Source organism: Daktulosphaira vitifoliae, unplaced genomic scaffold (assembly GCF_025091365.1).
Source record: "Daktulosphaira vitifoliae isolate Bord-2020 unplaced genomic scaffold, ASM2509136v1 Scaffold_2, whole genome shotgun sequence".
NCBI lineage: Eukaryota > Metazoa > Arthropoda > Insecta > Hemiptera > Phylloxeridae > Daktulosphaira > Daktulosphaira vitifoliae.
In genome coordinates this window covers 43,676,040-43,702,863 of record NW_026099573.1, presented here as the reverse complement: position 1 = coordinate 43,702,863, position 26,824 = coordinate 43,676,040, and the positions used below count along the sequence as shown (strand labels likewise).

At 25.2% G+C, this 26,824-nt stretch overlaps 2 protein-coding genes across 5 annotated transcripts; one reads left to right on the top strand and one right to left on the bottom strand.

Moving 5' to 3' along the window:
• Positions 1–1,670: 1,670 nt before the first annotated feature.
• Positions 1,671–26,824, bottom strand: LOC126898379 (uncharacterized). Of its 4 annotated transcripts, none has more exons than XM_050672353.1 (3): positions 25,922–26,824; positions 23,008–23,722; positions 1,671–2,877 (listed from the first exon to the last, which is right to left on the bottom strand). In XM_050672353.1, exon 3 carries the CDS (start codon positions 2,872–2,874, stop codon positions 1,777–1,779), a length of 1,098 nt encoding a protein of 365 aa, XP_050528310.1. In that variant the 5' UTR covers positions 2,875–2,877; positions 23,008–23,722; positions 25,922–26,824; the 3' UTR covers positions 1,671–1,776. The 4 variants fall into 4 exon arrangements, 3 of the variants coding, with proteins under 3 accessions (XP_050528310.1, XP_050528311.1, XP_050528312.1); XR_007702238.1 differs by lacking the exon at positions 1,671–2,877 and adding an exon at positions 6,500–6,753; XM_050672354.1 differs by lacking the exon at positions 25,922–26,824 and having other exon boundaries at positions 23,008–24,369.
• On the top strand, positions 13,486–15,144 carry LOC126898384 (uncharacterized). The gene is made up of 3 exons (XM_050672362.1): positions 13,486–14,133; positions 14,456–14,894; positions 14,958–15,144. Exons 1-3 carry the CDS (start codon positions 14,050–14,052, stop codon positions 14,981–14,983), a joined length of 549 nt encoding a protein of 182 aa, XP_050528319.1. The 5' UTR covers positions 13,486–14,049; the 3' UTR covers positions 14,984–15,144.

Below are 26,824 nucleotides of genomic sequence, written 5' to 3'. Positions count from 1 at the left end.
CAATTCAATCCAATTCGTCTTATATACTGTTTTTTGTTTTTAAACTAATACTAAAGTTAATAGTACAACCATTCTCAAATGTGTTTATAAATATTTATTTTCTGGTCTAATAATAATAGATCAGCAAATTACAATTATGTTACAATCAAATCAAATGTTACAATATTAAAGAAAATATTACAAAATTAAAACTATATTAAAAATAAATAATTTTTAAATATACATATTTTTTAATAAATAATTAATTTATATTAAAAGAAATAAATAACATAAGAATACAATTTAATGTTATGATAAAACTATAATTCATCAGTATAAATTTAATTAAACATTTTGAAAAATCAGCAAACCTATGCGAGGTTACAGGTTTACTAGATTTTAAAAGTAATATTTTGAACGTTTTATAGTCGTGATCATCATAATATTAGATATGGAAAAATAGCCTACATATAGTTTTCATAAAATATATTTTTTCATAATAAACTTGATATTCACAATAGTTTATAGAATTATTTAAATTTTAATTTATACATTTTTTTGAAAGATTCTCTATACCGGCGGGTAGGATACAAATGGATACTTATAATGCAAATGATTAACTATTCGAAATATATTAAAAAGATCCTTTTAATAGTGAAATCTATTTTCTAACAGTGTTCATAATATTATATATTTATTTATAATTTTATTATATTATAACAACCATAGTCAAAGTATTTAAGTATATATATTTACTTTTAGCGGTGCTCTTGTTAATAATCATTAACTGTGGTCAAAGTGACAAATAAACATTTTGGCAAACAAATTACTATTTTATATTATAATAGAATAAGAAAAAGTAAATTTCATTTCTTTTCTTTTTTTTATCATTTTTAGACAAGACTTGAGAATCATATACACAAACATTAAATTTTTACTTAAATACTATTCATTTATGCATTTTTTTTTAATACATTGGCAGGTGCAATGGTATTTAAAAAGTAAACAAAATAAACTTTTAAATTCCAACACAATGAACGAGTTTTAAACAAAGATTAGGACTAATGTGAACCTTTCTAGCGATGGTCAGTTTTCCCAAGAACTCTCTAGAACACCTGCAGCCACGGGTCAGCTTATATCTACTGGAACATAGACAATCTTTTAGGATAATCATTACCAACGAGATTTTTTCTCGTGAACTTATTATCTATTGATCCGTTTGAACAATTAGACATACGTAGGACAATGGTTTTACGTTTAAAAATGTTATCAATGTTTGGTCAATGGGCGGGTTTTTTTCCATTTCGGTAATAATCTAAAATAGAATGTATTTTGTACTTTTGTCACACTCAGGACGTTTTGTGAATTATTTTTGAACTAGTGAATAGTGATATAATACAAAGGGCGTAGGCACGAAACAAAAAATAAATAAATACTGCAGCGATGGGGTTTTGAACAACTAGTAATAGGATTATTGTTATCGTCATAAAAATATGTAGACATGTTATTTTACAACTTTAAACAAAGTCTTCATTTTTCATTGAAATATTTATTCAAAACTTTAATAACGTAACCTTCAAGTGTTTATTTGACTTTTATCTGTTATAATTTACAATACATTTTATAATTTATCTATTCTATAAAAATTTAACAATGTTCTTATGTAAAAAATATTGCATACTTTATTAATATAATTTCAATAATTCTAAACATTTTAATCCGTTCTACTGTACATTTTTAAATTAAATATTTAATACTTTTGAGGTTTGTTACTATTGTCTTTTATGTAAACTTAATCTACAATGATTGTTTTTGCGAGTTTTTTAAATTGATTTTTTTTTCCTTTTTTTTCTTTTTATTAAATAATCCTGAAAAAAATGATCGTTTAACTGGCTTTACATTTAATTGTCGTAAAACTTTTTCGTTATCTATAGGTAATTCTTTATTTGTTTGAAGTTCGTTATTAATTTCAGTTGATTGTGGTGTTGAGTTTGACTGATTTTCATCACAGCCTTCCACAACGTTTGATACTTCTATATTTGATTCACACAATGTACTGAATGTAGTGTTCGATTCTCCACTACTCAGTCCTTTTAGACGAATGTCGGTCGATTTCTCCTTTGATACTTCTTTTGATGTAATAGAACTGTATTCCTCTATTTCTAGTGCTGCTTGGTCGTTGGTTAAATTCTCCTTATGTATAATCTCCGACTCAACAAAATCTCTTTCCTTAATTTCTGTTAATGATAGATGACACATGTTAGAATCATTAACGAATTCACTTTCTTGAATTGATTCATTATCATAATTGGTTAGCAGACTGTCGGCTATTTTTTTAAATAAACATTCGGTACAATTTGCATCATAGGATGAAAAATATTTAATCAAAGCCTCACGGTACTCAAAACATGTATTGCTTCTACATTGACAATTATTTATCATTAAACCCTCATGATTGCATATTTCATTAACTGTCATACTAATTGCTACATTTTCTTTCTTATTTACAGCATTATCAATTTGATCCCCATCACAACTAGGTTGATTGGAAGTATTTGAGGAAGCTCCATAAGCATTTGATGCTAATGTTATCCAAACAGTTTCTCGAGCATCCGGCGAAGTTCTTCTACGCATTAATACGTTATATTCGCCATCACCGTATGTGCCGAGTTTGACAAAAGTTGGCATAAATTTTACTCGTGGTCTTGTGCGATGGTTATTGTTTACATATTTATCTATAGAAAATTCACTTTCAATACTTTTTACAATTTTGATAGAACTATTTGGCACCCCTTTTTTCATCAATTCTTTTCGAAAGATGGATGCTTGATTCGATGGTAGAGTTATCACATAATCCAGCTCAAGGCTAGTATCTAGACCTTCTACTTTGTTCATATTCTATAAGACCGCAAACATTTTTAGTAGCTTAATATTTTTGTAAAGTTAATAACATTTTATATCAAATATATCAACTAAAAATAAGTTTACCATAATAGTACTATATTTTAACTGACAATTTATACTTTACTTAATGATTTTTACTATTTTTGGCTAATTATTAATTAGCCAAAAATATTAATTTTTCGCTTCGCTAATAAATGATACTTCGCTAGGAGTTCCACCACATTTAATCGATATTAGCGAAAATAAACATTTATTTGTTTAAAAAAGAGTGTTTTTAATAGATTTTTCAACAGTAAATTTGTAAAAATAAATATTAAGTGGCAACCTTTAACTTATCTTTCATAATATTCTGTTCATCCATAATATAGGTTATATTTTTAAATTTAACATAATATTTTAGACTTAAAAATGTACATATTATGTATAAAGGTATATTGTACCTATGTATGTATTAAATTTTATTAGTTTAGAATTTAACAAATGGACGAATACATACTTATAAATCTATTTTTTTAAATATCTCATTCAATTTTTGCCCATTTGAAGCGTTCACCATTTTAACATTTAATTTATTTGGTTAAAATAATTTTATAATTGTATAAAAATGTGATACATAACAAATCAATTAGTTAAATAGTTAACGTTAATGTAAAACTAGTATTAATAATTATGTTTAAAAAAAATATCGAGATATACTCAATTATATATTTTTATTAGCCAGGAATTTATTTAAAAAAATTAAAATTTTGGTTTGATTATTGTTTTGCCTTACTGGTAATAATAAAATATTCTACTGTTCTCACTGTTTGTAACAATTAACCTGTTTTTTTACTTTTTGAATATTCTGTATTATAAAAAAACGTTGGAAAAATTACTTAATGATGTCAGATTTAAAATTTTTTTTAGCACACTATAAGCGTTTAAAATGTTTATAAAAAATGCTTATTATTGCCTGTTTTTTCGTTTTTTACTTAAAATTTTTACAAGGCCTGTCCAGAGACATTCCAAAGGGTACCTTCAAAATTTGTTGAAATCTGTTGATTTTTATTCGAGTTATGAGCTTTTTTTTTCTAAATCCACGCGCATAGGTTTTAGTAATATATATTTTTGGTTTACGCAAGTCAATTTTATATATTTTTCAATAATATCACGGTATTTAAAGATTGTTTTTAGTGATTATTAAGATTTCTTTCGCCTACCTATTGTACTGAGTAATAATTAGTAGATTATTATGATCTGTAATTGTGAATACACCTAAGTATTTTGTAGTCATATTATTATTTTTCAGTTATTATTTAATTTAGAAGTTTGACTATTTTTTTGAGTAAACTACATCTTGGTTTTAACTTTTTTACATAACACATATCGTGCCCAGCGTAACCGGCTACTTCAACTGAAATCAGTGGCTTACTTGTAAGAATAGCCTGAAGGACTTAATTCATTGTAGGCATGATAGGTCCGCAGGTCACCGTCCAGCGGAGCCTCAGCTAGACGTAGCCTAGTGTTATTGTATTTTCTGGCACTTATTGGTATATTACTTTGTATAGAGACCAATATTTCGGGATAATGAATTAGTGCATCATTAATCTTTAATCATCATAAAATATCCACTATACTAAATTAATAATACAAATTCACGGGATAATTGGTTTTTTCTTTTAATTTTTTGTTAACTCCTCACAAATCATGTAACAATTATTGATATTCATTAACTTTATTTTAATTTTATACTTTTGAATTTCTCTTAAAAAAATATTATTTGAATTATTTATTTTCATAATATAATAACCTCTCCATAATAAACAAATCTATATATTTTTTTATATGGTCAATGTGATACAGTGAGAAAAAGAGTATGTCAAAAATGAAATTAAACGGGATCATAATAAAAATATTTAAATTTGTTGAAATTACCAGAAGGATATGACGTATATGTGACAGCTAAATAAAAATATAACATGGGGTGAATGGTTTTTTCACGTTATAGTTACTGTAATGTAAAAATAATTTTTATGATTGATAACCAGCGATGTCTTCTGCGTGAACTATTAATTGTTATTTGAACAATAACATAAAACGAACCCTAGTCAGTGACATAACTGCATGTGTGTCATATTTTTATCATTACACCTTTTTGTGTCACTGAGCCTTGTTTCTATCAATCATACGACAGTCATTTTTATAATTTCATTTTCAATTGAATAAATATTTTGAAAAGTTAACGTAGATAATTACAAGATATGAAATATATATAAAGAATTTATACACGTTTCCAATAGCTTTAAAATTATATAAAATTTATATTTTTTATTATTTTTCATATTGTTTCAAAAAACTTGACTTTTTAAAAGTTAAAGCCAAAAATTATACATTTTTTGGTAAGAATAGTAGATTTTAAAGTGTACTGCATAGAATATCTGTACATTTCTCAAAAATACTAAAAGATATTGTGTTATTCTTCATGTAACACAGATCACTCGGTGTCGTATGGTATTTTTTTAAAGAATTTAAAAGTTGTACATAATACAAATTGATTTCTAGTAGCTTTATGATGTTAAAGTCAAAATTTTTTAATTGTTTTACATAGCAACGAGATAATTACATTGTTCAAAACTAAACCAAATTATAGCTCTTTTAATGTTCTCCATTTAATGATTAATGTATCCTGAATAATTTAATAAATCGGAAAATAAATATAATACTCATAATTTTTTTATTGACCTTTTTTATTTATTTCAATGTTTTTTCTCAATTTATCAATTATGAAGTATTTTTGTGTTTATTCCTTGTACCTAGAGCTGTCAACTTAAATTTTTCATATTTCAATATACATAATTAACTATCTTATTTAGTAGATAATGATCTAATTAAGAAAATTACTGCTCAATAAAGACTTTTAGATCAGTATTTCGGAGATAATTGTCATGTTTATACCTTGATTGGAAGAAGAATATGGTCAGAAAATGTCTAGTTATGAAAATAGCATTTACTCTTCACAACCAGTCTTCACTTTTAAATATTAATAAATTATGAAATATTGCTCCAAAATTCTTTATTGACCAGTCAATTTCTTAATTAAATCATCTATAATTTGAAAACTGATAGAATTTTTAAATTTTTTAAATTTCACCATTTTTAGAAAATTAGTTTTGTCTATAAGTTTAAAGATGTGAGATATACAAATAATAATTTATGAATAAAATCCAAGTTTTTATGGTAATTTTAAAGTAAAACAATTGTTTCATTTAAGAGGATGATAATAATATTTTTTTTAGAGTTGAGTCTTCATAATATCGATACTTAATTTGTACATGTATTATTTCAATAATATTAATCATATATGCTATAATGTTAAATAATACTATTAATAATTTATTAAGTAAAAATTTGTTTACAAATGTTTTAATTTTATATAAAACAATGAACATATTTCTTCATTGTAAGTTAAAAATGTAAGCTTACTTTAAAACTAATATTTTTAAATACAATTTTTCTATTTTGTCAAAATTTATAGTATTTTAAAATATATGCGTTTTAATTGATTTGAATATTATTGAGTGAATATTAGAATTATTAAAAAAAACAGGATTTGTTATAATTTTGAAAATATATAGGTTTACTTTTAATGATGTGCCCATAAATAATAATAAAATTAAATTGTTTCTAAAGGTAAACGTAATATAAATGAATGATAGGTATTTTATATTTGTTAATAATACAAAGTTACATTGTATTTACTCAATTTTCAGACATAGATAGACATTACAGTGATTACATTCTGCTCTCCTGACAACAAAGGTTGTTCTGATAAAACGAGGATGATGTCTTTAAATCATTAACTCTTTCCTTTGTTTTTGTATACAAGGTGTTCTGAAATTTAGGGAACAGGTTAATATTTATAAAGAAAGAAAACAATAGAAACCCCTTTCTTTATTTACTGAATACTTTATATACAAATAACTTATTCGTCACAGATCTATGACTTATTTTTAACCCATAAAACCTATTAATCCGCAAGCTATATGTTTTATATGGATTTTTTTCTATATATTTATACACTGCTATAACGGAAGTTTAAGAAATTTTATGTTCTTTTGAGTTTTTTATGGGTATACTGAAGTTTGTAGTTGATTCGATTGCTTTAATACACTGTACTTGTTTTTAAGATCATAAAAATGTTTGTAGTTTTCGTATCATTTTCATATTTCTAACTATACAATATAAATATTTATTTTAACAACAAAATAAAGAATTATAATATTATATAATTAAAAAAAATAAAACCAGGAAGATAGATAGACTGTTAGCAAAACTTGGTTACCTATTATACACCAGGCATTAAGAAAATCAACAAACAACAAAATAATTAACTTAATATGTGAAATAAAATAAACTACAAATAACATAACAGAAAATTACCGGTGCAAAAAAGGTAGAGTTAAATGTCAAGAATGCCGTAAACAACAAACTAAAGTTGTTATCAAAAATGCGACAATAACAACATTGTTATCAATTAACAACTGATATAAAACAAAACAGTACACAAGCTTAACTGACAGTATAGTTACAACCACGGGCATATTACTATTGTTCTGAAAATGGATTCTGTAACGAGTCCGAAATATCAGTTTATAACAGTTATAAACTTCAGTTACTGAAGACGTGATACATCCGTAAACATTTCAAGCAATACAATACACGAAACCTATAGCATATTCAAAGTAAATTTATTTTTATTCTTTAAAAGTGAAATAAATCTGTTTTTGTAGGAAATTTAAAGTGATATAATATCTAGTCAATACATTTTAAGTTTGGATTAATTGTTCAATTTAAAACACAAATACTTTAAGGAATACAAGTAAATAATTTATTATAATATGTTATTAAGATTAAAACCAACTGTATGCGTTATATGTATACTTGCATTAGATTGGTCTATTTGTATTGTGTGGGCAATTTTGAAATTAATTTTGATATTAATCATATAATCCGATTGAATGTTTAACGAGAGTAATAAATGTAATATGCCCATCGAAAATTAATTTGCATTCGATCCATCATTTGTCAACACTATCACGTGTTCTGCCATTTCCATTCTAAATTATGATGATTATAAGTTATGCTAATAATCAACACGTTCTTTTAATCGTGAGACTAAAGAAATTTAAGAAAAAAAATTTCTTTATCTATAACTAAGGATCACACTAAAGCTCTCATATAATTTTTAATAGTCACCCTTTAGAAATATTTTTTCTGATTAAGCAGATTTTCATTAGGTTCTTAAAAATATACAAAAATTTATTCAGTTGGTACATTTTCGCGATACAAACATTATGAAATGACAAATTTTAAGGTATTATTTTTAATAAATCACTTTACATACAGAGTAATTATTTTAACGTTAAATAATCGATTGTCCATATACTAATAATAACATGGTACATTATCCTTCCAGTCTATTTTAGTTTTATATATTTTTCCATTTATCAAACATAACTATTTTTAAGTCCATCCATCAATATGAAATTAAAGAAAAGTCAAAAAGAAAAATATCTTTGCTGTTATTATACTAAGTAAAATATATTGTCTAACGTTAAATTCTCTGTATGCTTTCACGAAATATTTATAAAAAATTTTCAGCAATAAATGTAAGTATTTTTATCATTAACAAATAGATATAAGTTTTAACAAAAAAAAAAAGGTCTAATTTGAATACGATAGAAGTAATTTGCCGTTTCATTAAACTTAAAGTTTATTTGTTTTGTTCTAAAAACAATACAGAATCTTTTTTCAATCTTAGTATCGATAAAATTAGTATTTTATATTGTGTTTTATGTAAATCTAACACAAAGTTCGGCAAACTGGAAGAACGTTTGAATAGCCTTCATGTATCAGAAATATCAGCAATTTAAGAATGTAAATGAACTTTTTTTTTACTCCAAATACGTTCAGTTGCATTATTCTTTATATTTTTCGTAATTCTTAGCTGAGCGAATAAACCAATAAAAAAACACATTCTCATATTTAAATGTTGTGGGTATTTATATATCTAGCCTTTTGTGAGTACTATCTAAAAAAATGGTTTCTTTTAAGATGCAATAAGTACATAAACCACGAACCGTATTTCGTCGTTGTATTAAATTTCTTTTGATCGTTTTTGATTTCACGCATTACTAAGTTTACGATACAAAATCTGTTAAATGTAAAATTTCCAAAAAGAAAAAAAATTAATACCAAATCGACCGTTGTGCATTGAAAATACAAAACTATTCTTATTGATAAAAAATAAAATAATAATTATGATGGCACGTTTTAATGGGTGTTAAAATTGATGGGCTGCAATAAGTTGTAACGATAAAAATGTTTAATTTTAAAACATTTTGTTATTAGAGTAATGATTGTTATGTTCGAGAATTATAATAAATTAAAAAAAAAACATTTCTGTGAAGTCACACAGCATAGTGTCATTTCATAAACTTTAATTTGGTATAGATTTAAAGAATGTAAACGTTTCCTGATATTTTTAAAAACAAAATTAAGAAAAATATTCATTTCTTGGTCTTTTTATCGAATCCAATCCTATACTCAAGCCTTTCATTTAATTTAAAAAATCATATCAAATAAAAGCTTATTGTGTCTAATCTATCTCTTATTGATACTAATAACATTTTAATACATCTTGAAATTTCATTATGATCAATTTCCAAAAAAAAAAAATTATATTTTTGGATCAGTACTTTGAAATTTATGAATTTTTTTATACCTAGACGGAAGAGGAGTGGAATCTAGGAATGTCTAGTGTTAAAACGCAACATTGGCGTCTCATAGCAATGTAATAAGTAATTATAAAAAAACTCAAATATCACCTCCACATTATATTTTAATAATTTTAACTTTCGAAATAATTGCTTGGCATATACGTATATTGCATTATAATGTAATTGATAATTATCAATGAAAAATTTATAATCTGTATTTTATATTACTTGTAAACAAACAAATAACTTATCTGTCATAACATGTACACTGTTTAACACAATTTTTTATTATTTATATAAATATTTCAATTTATTCATTGTTAAATATGCTATCTCAATATAATAACCATGTAATGTATAATTAGATACAATAAACTAAAAAGATCACTAAAAGCACTGACAACAATATCCCTGGATTGGGGGTACTATCATTTTACTATAAAAAGCACTGAAATCATCTCAGACACCAGTTCGCTTTTGCCGAATTCAAATAAGAAAACAATTGTTAGCCACGATCCCATGTTGATGTTGGCTATATTTTTAAACGTCTTGCTTACATATATACGAAAATAATTTGTTTTGACTTATTATTATATGACAAATTACGAATTTGATACCTCTATATATCAGAATGATTGTCGAATTGTCTTTGATTTACAATTCATTGTTGTGAAAAAATGAAGTAAGTAAGTTTATATTATCCCAATTATTTAGACCTGAAAAGTTTGAGTAAAGGATGACAAAGTAATAGAACATTCATTATATTAATATCTTAAAGTGTTAATTTTGACTGATTGGTTAATATATTTTACATAATCACGACGTTATATGGTATTCCTGAACTGGCTCCGCCATTTCGTTGCCTCTTAGGTAGGACATTAGAAATTAACCAGACAAAAATTTGTTACACCTCAAATAGAGGTAATTTTATTATTTTTATATTTACTTGTCTTTGTCGTTCTAAACCATCGGACTCCATACGACCCAAATAGGACCACAAACAACATCAGGTTCTCACCATATACATCCCAATCCCACTTTCATTATTATAACATTTTTATGTTTTTATTTGAATTATAACAATTTATTATTGACTAGTCATTTTTTTAATTAAATCATTTTATAAGCTAGTTAAATATGTATGTTGTCATTTAAAAAATCAAAATTGTTATCCTTTTAAGGTTTAGGGATAATTTAAAATCATATTTAATAATTCATAATTTAAGAAATATATGAAGATAAAAAGTACCAAAAATAATTTGCTGAACATAATTATTATTTTAAGATAAATTTAGTAGATAACATTTAAAAAAAATCATCGTGTATGGAGATCAGATTTACGAAGTTGAAAATTGTTCTTCAAACACGTATTAACCAATTTTTGATTTTTTGTTGTGATGAAAAGTAAAAACCCAGCACAGAGGGGTGGCGGCACACTGGGGTCGTGGCATAGTTGGGTCCAGTATAAATGATATCTGACAGTGATTCAAATCACTATCATAAAAAACGCTTCGATGCAAATCTGTAGATATTGTTTAAATAAAAAAAAAATTTGTTAAAATAGCATATTTTTGAATACGGTAGCCATTTGCGCATAAAAGATAGGTCGTCGGGACGAATTTTTTTTTTTAAATTTTATAGTACATGACATAAGCTTTAATTTGACATATGTTTAAATGATGCAGTATTACCGGAACATTTTCAAAAGTTCAGTAGAAAAAGTTAGTTTTTGTAAAAAAGTTACTATTTTAAATCCCATCCAATGAGCAGGTTAAGTAATAGATTTTCAAAAAAATTATATCTAATGAAAGGGAAATATCTAAGGTTTCAATTCAAAAAATAATTATTTTGATTTGTTCATTTTTGAAAAAGTTATGGCAGTTTTAAGTACAAAAAACATCCCGATAAAAGGTGATTTTTATTGCAAACATTACATTTTTTTTTAATTTTCGACAGCCACTTGCACATAGAAGATAAGATGTCGGGACAAATTTTTTTTTCATTTGATAGTATATAACATAACCTTTGATTTGATGTATGTTTAAAGGACGCAGTATTCCCGGAACATTTTCAAAAGTTCAGTTGAAAAAGATTTATGTTTTTTACAATATTTCAAGATTTGAACGTCCCCTATATATGGGAAAATTGTCCAATTTTAATAAAAAGTATGTCAAATGAAAGATGTACTTATAATGTATTTAGAAAAAAAAAATTTGTGCTGATATATACATTTTTCAAAAAGTTATAGCATTTTTAAGTTGAAAATTTAAAATCGAAAATCGAAAATTTTAACACAAAAATAGTGTTTTTTTAACTACGGCAGCCGTTTAAATGTAGAAAAAAAAGTGTCGGGACAAATTTTTTTTTTTCATTTTGTAGTACATAAAATAAGCTTTAATTTGATATATGTTTAAAGGACGCAGTATTTCCGGAACATTTTCAAAAATTAAGTTGAAAAAGTTATTTTTTGTAAAAAAGTTACTATTTTAAATCCTCCCAGTGAGCAGAATAAGTGTTAGATTTTCAAAAAAAATTATATCAAATGAAAGGGAAATATCTAAGGTTTCAATACAAAAAAATATTATTTTTATTTGTTCATTTTTGAAAAAGTTATGGCAGTTTTAAGTACAAAAAACATCCCGATAAAATGTAATTTTTATCGCAAACATTACATTTTTTTTTAAATTTTCGACAGCCATTTGCACATAGAAGATAAGATGTCGGGACAAATTTTTTTTTTTCATTTGATAGTATATAACATAACCTTTGATTTGATGTATGTTTAAAGGACGCAGTATTTCCGGAACATTTTCAAAAGTTCAGTTGAAAAAGATTTATGTTTTTTACAATATTTCTAGATTTGAACGTCCCCTATATATGGGAAAATTGTCCAATTTTAATAAAAAGTATGTCAAATGAAAGATGTACTTATAATGTATTTAGAAAAAAAAAATTTGTGCTGATATATACATTTTTCAAAAAGTTATAGCATTTTTAAGTTGAAAATTTAAAATCGAAAATCGAAAATTTTAACACAAAAATAGTGTTTTTTTAACTACGGCAGCCGTTTAAATGTAGAAAAAAAAGTGTCGGGACAAATTTTTTTTTTTCATTTTATAGTACATAAAATAAGCTTTAATTTGATATATGTTTAAAGGACGCAGTATTTCCGGAACATTTTCAAAAGTTCAGTTGAAAAAGATCTATGTTTTTTACAATATTTTAAGTTTTGAACGCCCCCTATATAAGGGAAAATTGTCCAATTTTAATAAAAAGTATGTCAAATGAAAGATGTACTTATAATGTATTTAGAAAAAAAAAATTTGTGCTGATATATACATTTTTCAAAAAGTTAGAGCATTTTTAAGTTGAAAATTTAAAATCGAAAATCGAAAATTTTAACAAAAAATAGTGTTTTTTTAACTACGGCAGCTGTTTAAATGTAGAAGATAAAGTGTCGGGACAAATTTTTTTTTATTTTATAGAACATAAAATGAGCTTTAATTTGATATATGTTTGAAGGATGCAGTATTTCTGGAACATTTTTAAAAATTAAGTTGAAAAAGTTAATTTTTGTAAAAAAGTTGCATTTTTAATTCCCCCCAATGAGCAGGTTAAGTGATAGATTTTCAAAAAAATTATATCAAATGAAAGGTAAATATCTAACAGAATCAAAAAAAAAAAAATAAATAATCACATCTTAGTAAAATCAATACCTTCTCAGCTTTGCATCGAACCTAATAATTTGGATTAATAATTAAACAGAATGGAAACAAATTTAACCACTTATAATCTAAAAAAAAAAGATATTTTAACTTTAAAAACTTTGTCGAAAAATTCAGCAAAAATAATTTATGCTAATAAGTACATAACGGTATTAATGAAATTTACTACGACTTTAAAAATTTGATAAAATTTACATCTAAATGCAATTAAAAGTACTGTCAAATGGTCCAACTTGGGGTGGTGTTTAAACTCAGTAAGTTAAATATCCATTATTGTTTTAGTCGTATCAATCATTAATAGAACTAGTGAAATATTTGCAAGTATTGTTAAGGAACACAAAATGTTTGTTCATAAAAATTAAGTGATGAAATCTGTAAAATATTTAGCTAGAACAAGCTTAACTACTGTCTTAGTTGGCAAATTTGACTGTATTACTATTTAAATTAATCGTCAATTTTAGTTAATTATATTTCTCATTTCAAGTAAAGTTAATTTTTACACTGGTTTAATAATAATTATAAAAAAACGATTTTTTATTTAAGACACAACCATAGCAACTTTTTATCAACAAGATATTTATATAAGTATAAATAAGATGGATTATTAAAAATTTGACAGAATTTTTCACAATCTGTGAAGTATTCTATTATATATCTTAAACTGAGCTTAAGAAACGCATGAAATGGATAAAGAATATTTTATTAAGTGTTATTGTCTAGGTGTTTTGGGTCTTAGATCAGTTAATCAACCGGATATTTCTCAAAAGGTAATATTGTGCATATGTTTTCATGTAATTATTATTATTTTTTTTTTTGCTTCAATGGCTCACCAAGGGTCATTATAACTCTAACAAAAAGCAAGTTTCTTAACCGTTCATTGAAGTCCGTCATTGAAAAGAGAGACAGCAATTGGAAACGCTGTAATGATTTCTCGCTTAATAAATAGAGCTGCCCGTGACAGTGATTCCAATTTTCGCGATTCCAACACAGCCCTATCATACCTCTTTTATGACTAGTTACTTAAAATAGGAATTTACTTTTTTAATTTTAAAATAATTATTATTTACAAGAATAAATATTGTTTTTCAGATAATTTTAACTCCAACGGGTCCATTTAAAGATCTTTTTGAAAAGAATAATAGTATAAAGACTGGATATGAAAATTTTTTCTTAAAAAAAGGCTTGATTAAATTATTTCCAAACAAGGACTTTGACATCGTTAACAAAAATATCGTTTGTTTGAAATGCTACCAGCAATTTCCTTCCAAGAAAATTTATCGTGATCATGTGGGAACCATTAAATGTTCTATAATACCTGTAGAGCCAAATCCCATTTACTTAAAGTACAAATATAAGCCAGGAAGACGAAAGCGCTTGCCGAATTCTAACTTTATAGATCCAGAAATGCTATTTACCTTGCAAACAAGGAATAAAACCTATTCTAGTTCAATAAATGATAAGACTGATAAAAAAGTCAGATCAAATATTAGATTTAAGAACAAAAAAAGAGCTGTTAGACCTAAAAAAAGTTAGACTAAAAAAGTGTAGTTTGTTAAGTAATCCAAATAATGAAACTTAATTACATTTTCAGCTGTAAATAATACTCAAGTCTATTAAATTTAAGTAAAATCCATGATCATTTTAGCTGAAAAATTTTGGCTTTCAACTTATACAGTGTTTCAAGATTTTCAAAGTGATCGAAACTAAAAAAAAAATTAATGCCAAACTTTGAATTACATACAAATGAAAATTATCCTTAAGAATTTTAAAGTTTTCAGTTGACGAGTATTTCTGTATTATTTTATGAATTTTCAATTTCATCTACAATATTTTTTTACTATTTTGTTTTTAATTACAATGTACTTTAATTATAAAAAAATATATCATCAATATTAATCAAAATAAAATTGTTTAGTAAAATATTTTGAAATTTAAAATTTTTCTAAAGTGACTTAATTAATGTATGATCAAATGTGAAATAATATATCTATAGTATAATTATATATAAATATTATACTTGTGTTTGCCAAATAAACTAAAGATAATTTTCAATTTTAATATTATGCTGTGTTTACTGAAACGAAATACACCCTTTTGAAGTAACATTAATTATTTGTGTCTTAATTCCGAGAGTTACTCAGTACAATAGCGTATCAACTTCCAAAACAGAAAATTTGAATCTAGAAACTTCCATTTTATATTTCTACTTTTTGTTCCTTCATACATGTTTTAATATGATCATGTTATTTTATGGCTGCTTATAACACATACATTTAATTTTTTGCTGGGTGTAATAAATTTTATGAAGAAGTATGTAATCTTTAAGAAAAACTTTATTAATAATTCAGCAAATTATAAGTTTAAAAAATCTCAGATTTGAGATTATTTTTCAAAAAAAATTGAAGTATTAAAATAGATAAATTTGATAGTACAAAAAACATTTTCAACTTTAATTGTTCTTTTTAGTTTTAAAACAGCTTAAAATTAGAGCTAAAATTATCTATCACAATAAATTAATTATGAAATTTTTTTAAACACGATTGTTTAAGATAAATGATTTCGAATCTTTTGATAATATACCTGTGAATATGTAATTTTTCAAATAAAATGTAACCAAAACTTGTATTTTATACGAATTCGTTAGTATTTAAATATTACTAAATTTATTAATTTACTTAATTTACTTCAATGATTTGGTATGAACATTGTTCACAATAAATAAATTGCACAAATATGCTGGTTGAACAGTTTATATAATATTTGAAGCTTATGTTTACTTTAAAATGTTATTGGAAAGGCATTGAGTAGTAATTGTTGATGCCACCATACCGTAACATTAGAAGTTTGTTGGTCCGGAAGGAAGGAGCTTTTAATACAATATCAATACAGTGCAGATTCTTCTGTTTGACGGAAATTCTTATAGTTTATTAATATTCTTCTTTTGTCATTACTGTTATTATTTTCAATTTCAAAGGATATATAGTACCGAATACACCTTTATACTTTTATAAATCGACCTGATAAGGAATTGTCAGTAAACGCATGAAGGCGTACAGCGAACGAATGCCATTAAATTATATCAACCAAATAGTCGTTTGTCTCTTTATCACTATCACCAAACAATCTGGGATATTTTTATATTATAATAAACTGAGTTTTATTTGTAACTGTATTTTCATAATTAAATCATGTTTCGTTTGAATTAAGATCAAAATTATATAGGATTAAGACTTGATCAATTCATTCGATTGATTTTTTTGGATTTAAAATATTACAGTACAGTTAGTAAACTTTTTGAGATATATTTCCAAATATATTAACAAAAAAATGGCAAATTTTTCAGATATAATTTAAATGACACACAATATGTCATATTTTTGTTTTAAATTTTGTTTTAATTGTCTATGGAAAATGAGTGTTGGGTGATTCTGTTAAGTTTAACGACTTAATTTTTCTTAAAATAATAATTTTTTGCAAATTTTACTTTTTTTAGACTGCATATGTATCTTCATGTATTTGTTAAAAAATATTTTTTTATATTATGTTCATCACTTATGTCATATGGCGGTGTCAATTTTTTTTTTTTTAATGACAACACATAATTAATTATTTTATTTATTAGATAGTAATCTAATTAAGAAAATGATAACAACTTTTGAACCAGTATTTCAGAAGTTATTACAATTTAAAGTAATGAGATAAGGAGTGGTTGATGTTATTTTTATTACTTAACCATTCTTGACTACACCCCTTCTCCCACCAATGTTTAAAAATGTTAATAATATGAAATACGCTTGAGACAAAAATACGAATTTTCGTAACTAATTAATAATACTTAAAATATTTGATATTAATTAATTAATATTAAACTTATCTTTTTATTTAATTAAAAAACTAATTAATTAATTAATTAGTTAACTTTTTACGAATTGCGGTCTCAATGTATCAACTAAATTTTATGTTTTAATGGTAAATATTTTCTTTAAGATATTCAAATAAAGCTTAAAGGTGTCAACTTGCCCCATTCTCTCTTAACAGAAAATATTATAATGTTTTATAACTGTAGACCATATTTTAATATAATTACAAAATTAGTATTTTTCTTCACTTACTAATTCGTTATAAGTATAAAATTATTGACTTTGACATTTAAAAAGATTTGATGTGTTCAACGGCTATTTAGACTTTAAAGATTTTGGATACATTTTTTCCTAAAAGGAAAGGGCTGTACGTTTCTTGGTTAATATTATCTTACATGGAATTTGTGTCAGTATAAATAAATATTTTGTCCCTAGGACTTAGTTTTAGATGATTTAAAATATTTTACCCAATATTAAATCTTATTTTGTTTCATGTTTAACTAAATATCCTCATGACAAATTAATATTATTTTAAATATTTAATCATTTCGAATATTTTTGTGTCCTACATTCCTGGACAGCTTTAAATGTGTTGGATAGAGCGAAAAAGCAAAACATTATTTATTCAGGTAAAATAGTCATGTTTTCGGTAAATAGTTTTAAATACCATTGTGGTCTTCATTCATAAAACAAAGTAAAGAAGCGTAGTAATGTAATTAATATTAATTAAAATAGCAGTAGTACTTCATGTCCGTGTACACCCGCCAGTCGTAAACTTTTCTTTTTGGTAAGCAGTTGATGTAAAGGATATCAAGAGGTGCATTGTAATAATATTTAACATATATTAACGAATTTAACCGTGTCCGCGCCAGCAAAGACTTATCTTTGAAAATCGCTGAGCTACCAGTCTCGTCGATTACAGTTTGAATAAGATAGACATATTCTTATTATTTTATTTTAACAAGTTCAGAGTGAGTTTTAAGAATATCGATATCGACTAAATAGAATTTATCGAAGATATTATTAAAAAAATTATCTCTGAGAAGTTTATACAAGATCAATTCAAATAACAAAGAATGGAAACAATAGCGAGTGCGAATATTTATTTGCATACTTTATTTCTTAAAACTTCATGTTATAAACAAGAATAGAAATGGGTAAAATAGAAATAACTTTATTGAGTCGTTGAAATTATTAAGACTAGACTTTACTATACACGTCAAACCCCTAGACCTTCTCATATAATAACAACTCACCCACTTCCTTAATATTAAATTTTTGTTTATTACACATATATTATAGAAAAATGATAAAACGAATATTTATTCAAAAATTTGTTAAAACCAATCGATAAATAATTATAATAAAATTAACTTTATATTTTTTCTTTAACCAATGATTTTAAATATACAAATTGTAATAAATGTATGAATCTAGATTTTTTTTTTTGAATACCAAACAAAAATACAAACGTAATATATTGTGTTGTCAATAAGAATTTTTCTATCTGGATCCAATATTTATATATTAAGCTTATTGAACAAATTAAATTTTGTATAACTATTAACATCTCATAGAAAAATAAATTTATGAAGTTTTAACGAGATACCCAATAGAAAAAATACCAAGAAAAAACAAAAATAAAAGAAATGCAATACTAAGGAAGCTTTTGTAATATTAGGGTCACAAACACTATTTCAGTAAAATAGAATCCAAAAACTATGGTTTGTAGTAGGTATTTCAAAATGCGCATTAAGAAATAAATGCTCAACGAGTCTAAAGATGTACTATCAGTTATCAGAAACTACTTGTAACATATAGATGTTACATAATTCGTTTTTCATGATTTTGTAGAAAAGTTTTTCAATGACATAATATTTTGTCGATACAAAATGATTGATTATTAAGTCCAAAATAAAACTTATAAATAAATGAGAAAATATTTTTAATAATGATTATTAATCAACAAATTAGGAAAATATTTGTAAACCACAATTGATTACAACGTTGGTTAACTAAATGAAATCCTTTTTGATTAGCATAATTCGATGATTTTTTTTTTACTTTATGAATGATTATTACATAATGATATTTTGTTTTAACTTTAAAATTTAATTAAAAAAATTACCATATAATTAATAAATAATAACCCTACAAAATGAATTAGGGTTTTGTTATATCATTTATATGCGTTCTGGATGTATTTAAAATAAAATAAAGGAGGAGTTAACTTTTAATTTGTTTGGAAGTCCTTTTGTATACTAGAATTCTTGAAACCATAAAGATTTACCCACCTTGATTTACATAGTAAAGGTTAGTGGTTACACTCATAAATAGCCGAAAAAGGGGAAATACTGGCACGCCAAAATGAACTTGAAACACTATAAATTAGTATGACAGCGTAACACGCCATCGTAAACCTACGTGAATATTAAAGAGCAACAATAAAGTTAAATAATTTGGGTAAACTATGCTTAATATGAAAAGAAAACAAAAAGTTGTAAAATTGAATTTTAATTTAATAATTTAATAATTGATTTATCTTGTAGGAAACCACACAAAAAAAAAACATCGCAGCGTAAAAATTTTAATTTTATAATCATCTATTAAAATGAAAACCCAAGTAAAAAAACCTGAGAAAATATTCTTTTTTTATTATTAAATTTTAATTTCCGATTTGATAATTTTACGAAACTTCTGTTGTGCGACAACATTTAACAAGTTTTAAACATGTGTGCTTAGTTATTTTCTTGATTTTGTGTAAAACACGATACTTAATGTGGGCATTGTAACAAAAAATAAAATAAAAAATTCACAGTTATTAGAATTTTCAATATATAAAACTTATAAATATTTTTTTTTTGTAATTTATACCTATAATAATTACTTTTGTTAATTGTTTCACCATTTCTTTTTATGAGTTTTAAGATAAAATAAATCATTAACACTTTGATAGAAAAAACAAATATTAAATCTAAATTATATATAAAAAATGTTTCAGTAATTTATTATTTATAAATTTGTCTTGCAAAAAAAAATGTTTAGACTAGTATTGGTAAAATGGGAAGCATTAACTATAATTATACAATTATGTGGAACATGATCTAAATAAAAAACTGACCATTCAATAATAAACAATAAATAGTTTGAAAGTACAATAGAACATTGGTAAGTTCAATTGAAATTATTATATCGACTTATTTAAAGGTTTGAATAATTGAAGTATCGGAGTTATCAAGGTTTTTGTTAAAAAAAAATCTATTTATTAAAGTTTAAGAATTATTTCGAAAATTTTTTTGAATTTATAACACTTAGCTACAAGTAACTAGAAGATTTTAATTCGAAACATTAAGTTTATTGAAGTTTCAATGAATATTTATATTTACTATAATAATTAACATAAAAAAGAATAATTTAAATTGTTTTAGTATTTTTTTGATAGATAATATCAATATAGAATACCATAATAATTTATCATAAACTAAAAATAATTTATTTAAGTTCTTCTTTTTAAGTAACAAAATTATTTCCAAGAAATTTATTTAAACATATTGAGATTTTAATGCACTTTAGCGTGGATGTAAAGTATTACGATTTTTTTTTTTAATTTCGATATGTAGCTAAGAAGGTGTTAATTTTACTATGTTTTTTTTTTTTTTTTTTTTATGTCTGTTACCATTTTTTCTCAGCTCTCATCGAACCGAATTTTTTCAACGATACGTCAAGATATCACAAATCGTACCTAGTCGAAGACTTTACCCTCAAAAATAGTAAAAATATCCCTCGTGCTCCGTAAATGGGGGAAATCTCCAGAATTTTTTTTATAAATCTGACCCTTTACTTGTCCACAGAGGGGAATACAAAATTACAACTTTTTCATAAAAAATTAACTTTTTCAGCTTAACTTTTGTAAGTATTCCGGAAATGCTGACACTTTTATATATACCTTAAATTAAAGCTTATGTAATATATGATAATACAAAAAAAAAAATTCAGATTTTATTTTATTTTCATGGTAAAAATAGACATCAAAGTTAATAAAAAAATAAGATTTTTGTAAAAATATTCTTCTTTATATTTTTAATTTTATAATGCTCTATAACTTTTAAAAAATATATGGATCAATACAATTTTTTTATGATAAATACTATCATTATACCTCTTTCATTCGACATATTTTTAAAAAAAAAACATTTCCCTTTATATATTTATTTATATATTACACATATAAATCATAAAACTTGTAATCAAGATATAAATAAGGAAATATGAGATTATGTAGCTTTTGGAATGGTGCACCAATTTTTCAAAATGAAACATAATAATAATAATCAGAAGCAAAAGGAATTCCTCGATTATCCTGGATAAACGTGATATTCGTGTATTCTTAAAGATTGTACAAGATGAAATTTTCTATTTAAAGCGAAGCTACGCGTTGACTAATTGCTAACAGCTACTGCTCCACTTCATTGCATTAGATTAATGAACAACGCTATGTAAAATATCTAACGCTTCTAATTATCTTAATCAGAAATGTTTGGAGATGTATGATCCGTGAGCTTAATAATTCTTGTATGAATTCAATAAATATAATCAGATGTGGCAAGTTGTGATACTTCCCATTTCAAAAAAAAAAACATTAATATTTTAATACTAAAAATAAAATACAGAATTTGCCTTAAAATTGTTAGACTGAAGTCTTTTACATATAAAATTTAGATAGATGTTTGAATAATTAATACATGAAGGGTAGAAAGAAAAAACAAGGAGAGTCTTTTTCATAAAATTAAGATTTTGGTAAAAAATATTCAATATGTCATAATGTATATTTTAAGCCGTTGAACTAATGAAAAAAGCAGTTTATGCGAAAGTAATAGCTCTTGTAGTTATGATGTTTTGTAAAATAACATAGCATTTTGAAATTTAAAATTCCAATATCTCAGTACACAAAACATTAGATCACACTGATTTTTTAATATGTATGTATCCTTCAAACACTCATTTTATAAATAGTAACCGTCGTCTTTTTAAATTTGTTAGGTTATTTTAATGTTAAGTTTATATACTGTTATACATACAATTTTATAAAATAATAGGGGAGAATGTAAGGATTTTGAAAAAAAAGAGCATTAGAACATTGCACTGCTTAAATATGTCAACATTTACTGATTTTATTATCTCTTTATTTTATTGTTTCAATGTAATGATACCATAAATTAATCTGTGTAATTTAGATTCTTATGTTATTCAAACATTCATTTTTTTTATATTTTGTCCTTATGGTCACTAATTAAGGCATCTTAAAATTAAGTTTAAACGATCTTTATAAATAATGACATAATTAGTAGAAGTTATTTTAAGCTTTTTGAATTAATGTTTATCGCATACATCATTTCCAACCAAGTTGCTTTTAAAATATATGTATTAACTTGTTTTATGTGAAATTATATTGCTAGTAACGTTTTAATTAATCTCAAGTTTTTATTAAATGTATAATGGCCATAAAATGCTTAAATATTTGCTCAATTAATATGTTTAGCTTATTATTTAATTTAGAATATTCACACATATTTTTGTCTTAATAATAATGTTGATTTTTTCAACTTGTTTCAGAGTTTATCATTAAGGAAATTATTATACATTATAATGGACGCAGGTTTAGTACAGTAATTTTAATTATTCCATTGAGTGATTACTTTGTGCAAATTTATTTATTTTTCATTTACAATAATATACAACTTTTTTAAATTTACGTTATTAAATAAATCTATACTAGCTTACCTGTCTCACTTTTCTGCGATTGTAGAGAAAATGAAACTTAGAGAAACTCAAAAATCCAATAAACAGTGGATTTCTTTTTATTTAAACTTGTTCATTATTCTCTAATACATTCCATTTATATATTCGAGTATTTTTAGATATACGATAATTATTGTTTTTCCGCTTGGTGAGTACACGAAAAATTCAGGTTTTCTGATGTATAAGCTAGCTAAATACAGTTTTCCGTACAAGAAACTCGGATTCTCCTATTCTAGTTTATACAGCTGTAACGATTGCCGATGTGTTTTGTTGATGGTCGTTGCAAAAGTGAGTCACATCGGAAACTGCAAACGTTTAAATGGAAATTGCATATCTGTTAGTATCATTGGAATACATGGCAACAATCTATTTCTTCTCTTGTATTTTATATTCAAAGTTGTAACTTTGATGACATTATCCAACATAACTGCGAGCATAACTGTCGACTATGCTCACAAATTCACTGAGACTATTTATGATCCCAATATTTTTTCAGCTTTAAGCCCATGATTTTATTGTATTTACTTAGCTAACTAAATTTGTATTGATGGAAATCTTTTTATGCTTCCTGTATTCTTTGTTACATTGACATAGGTATTGTTTTTACTTAGCTAGTTAAGTAATAACCTAGCTTCATCAGTATTCCATTCATTTTCAATATTTGAAGCTGAATTTTTCTGTCTTTTAACTTATTTAACTAGAAGATTACCGATAAGATTACATTGAGTATAAACGCTTGTGCAAAGAAGCCATGGGTGCTGTAAATAAGGCGAATTTGAAGAGGTATGATGAATTTTATGATAGGATAGAAACAAAGAATTATGAAAAACAAGTCAATAGACTTGCAAAAGTACGAGAAAATAGGTCTAAAGATTATTACTATATAAGGTGTATAAAAAATGATGATAAGATGGTGCTATCGAGTGATGATGACAAAAATAAAAGGGGGGAAAGAGTATTTTGAGAAATTACTGAATGAGTAGTATTCAAAAAAACATTTGAATTTATCTCGTGGAACGAGGACTTGAAGATGAATTAGTGAGAAAGAGGTAAGGGAGGCTGTAGCATTATTGAAAAAGAATAAAATATTAAGACCCGATGAGTGCCAGTAGATTGAAAATATTAGGCAGTGTTGGCATAAGGTAATCTTTATAAGGAAGAATCTTTAAAAAAAAATCTTATTAAAAAGGAAAATGCCAGTAGAATGGAGGAATAGTATTGTGGTGCCAATATTAAAGGTAAAAGAGTTATAAAGAAATGTGGAAATTATAAAGTCTTAAAGCTTATGATTAATATTATGAAGAATTGAGAATAGGTAATAGTCAAAATAATAAAAGAAAAAACATCAGTAACAAAGAAACAGTTTGGTTTTTTACCTAAAAAGTCAATGACGGAGCCATTATTTTGTGTGGACAACTAATAGAAAAATATGGGGGAAATAAGAAAAAGGTGTGTATGATATTTATAAAATTAGGAAAGCGTATGACAGAATAACCAATAATAAATCAACTCCAGACATCAGAAAAATAATAGCATTGGCAAAGCAAACATTCCAAAACAAGAATCAGCTTTTCACCAATAAACATCTGAGCATTGGCACTCGTAGAAGATTTGTCAAAAAATTGTTCTGGAGTGTGCTTTCATGTAGCAGTGAAACGTGGAAAATTGATAAGAAAGAAAACTAATGAAGGTGATTGAATCAAGAAAAAAAAATAAGGTCATCGCACAGATCAACGACAAAGCATTGCCTTTAATAGATGATGGTGATGATAGAATACCGAGATAGGTTCTAAGTAAGCACTAATAAGAAAAAGAATCCCAAACAGTTACATTAATACAATAGAGGATAATATGATGGTATTTGTACCAGGGTAAAAAGTGTAAGAGTAATAGATAATTTTAGAGTAAGAATAAGAGTGCACTAAGGTTCTAGAGAAAGACCAAAAAAGAAATAGTGGGATATTATTGAATGTGATATGAGGACGATTGATATGTGCGTAGGTGATATGGTATATTGTATGAAGTGGAAATTTAGGATAAGGGTGGCTAACCCCAAATAGTGGGGATTGACGTGAGGAAGAAGTAGAAGATGAACTAACTGATCACTTGTCGTTTTGGAACGTATTGATTTAGTGTTTATTAACGTTTTAAAGCTAGATTAGAGGAAAAGATAGATAGAGAAAAGTGAAGTGATAAAAATAGCTGCACCCATTCCTTACTTTTAATTATTAATAACTTTAGAAATACTGATCCAATAGTTGTTATCGACTTGTCATAAAAAAAAGTGTTAAGTAGGTTAATGTTTTGTATATTGGGATGGTGAAATGAAAGAAATAATTTTTTTTGACATGAAAAACAATAAGAGGATAATTAAATTGAATATGAGTATAAATATTATGTTAACCGGAGTTTTGAAATTTGTTTAGCTGCAAAATGAAAATAAAAGCATATGGCATATAATCATAAATTCTCTGTTTTGATATAATGACCACTCCTATTTTGTCGTAAAATATAGATCGCAAGTAAATCACTTCTGTATGACGCACAATGAAACGTGCAACGATTAAGTAGAAGAATTTTACGACTCTTAATATTTAGTGGTTGTATTATAGAAATAATAAACTGTGTGTGTTTACGTAAACTGCAAGTGTCCAGTTGTTGGGCGCCAAGCCTTAATGGCTAAATTGTTTTCTTTATGTATGCGTATAAGTTAAAACATCTTCGTTGAACGCACACTATTATGATCCGAATGGTGAGAAAATAGTTATTAATAATATCCCTCTTTTCAAATTATTCACCTTTAACAATTCTATTATTCCTTCGATAAAAGTTATTCTTGATTCCTCTTAATACTATCCTTAATTTTTATGACATGCTTAGAAATGTAATTTCTTACCTTGTGTCCAGCTAGCTTGATCGTTTGTTGCAAGAATAATATAAATAAAAAGAGCACTGACTTTTATCTACTTATTTATTTTGTAAAATTATGCATATTATTAATCTTGAAATATTACTTCACTGTAGTTCCTTTCTATACTTGGTGTCTGAGTATATATGTTACTTTATATTTTAAAATAAATATTTATATAACCAGATAGCTTATGAGAACCAATCCCTAGTGACACGTTATAAACTATTGTTTTACCAATAATTTCAACCGCTAGATGTGCTAGGGTAATGATCTCAACAAACCATCAGTATCTTGTGCAATCAATCAAACACGTATCTATTTAAATTTAAAATACATTCTACGATCTCCTTAGTGACACGTCACAAACTATAATATTGCAATAGTTTTAACCGCTAGATGTGCTAAGGTAGATTTTCGAAATGCACTTATTAAATAGACACTTCAATTGAAGAATTAAAAAAATTCTTAATTGAAACAACTCACAAAACACAAAATAAAAATTTAATGCGTCTTAATATTTTATAAATATTCAAAACTAAATAAAAATAAAAAGATAAAAAGGTTAAGTTATTCTTTCAAAATGACATTACTTATGAGAGATTCAGATAATAAACACCAAGTGTAAAAAGATTTTAAGTACAAAACGCGAAATAATCTGGTGCAGAAAACACTTAATGACCAGATTTTTTTAGAGAAAAAAAAAGGTGGCGAATGAGCTAGAAATTGCTCTTTTATAGGCCTGTTTTATGAGGGGGAAACTTAATGTTTTATATTTTAATTGCAAAATCCTTCTCATTGGCTAGTCAAGTAAAATTGAATAGACCTATGCGCAATCTATTATTCTACTAATTTGAGTTAATGTTTCATATGTGTATTGGTGTTTTATAT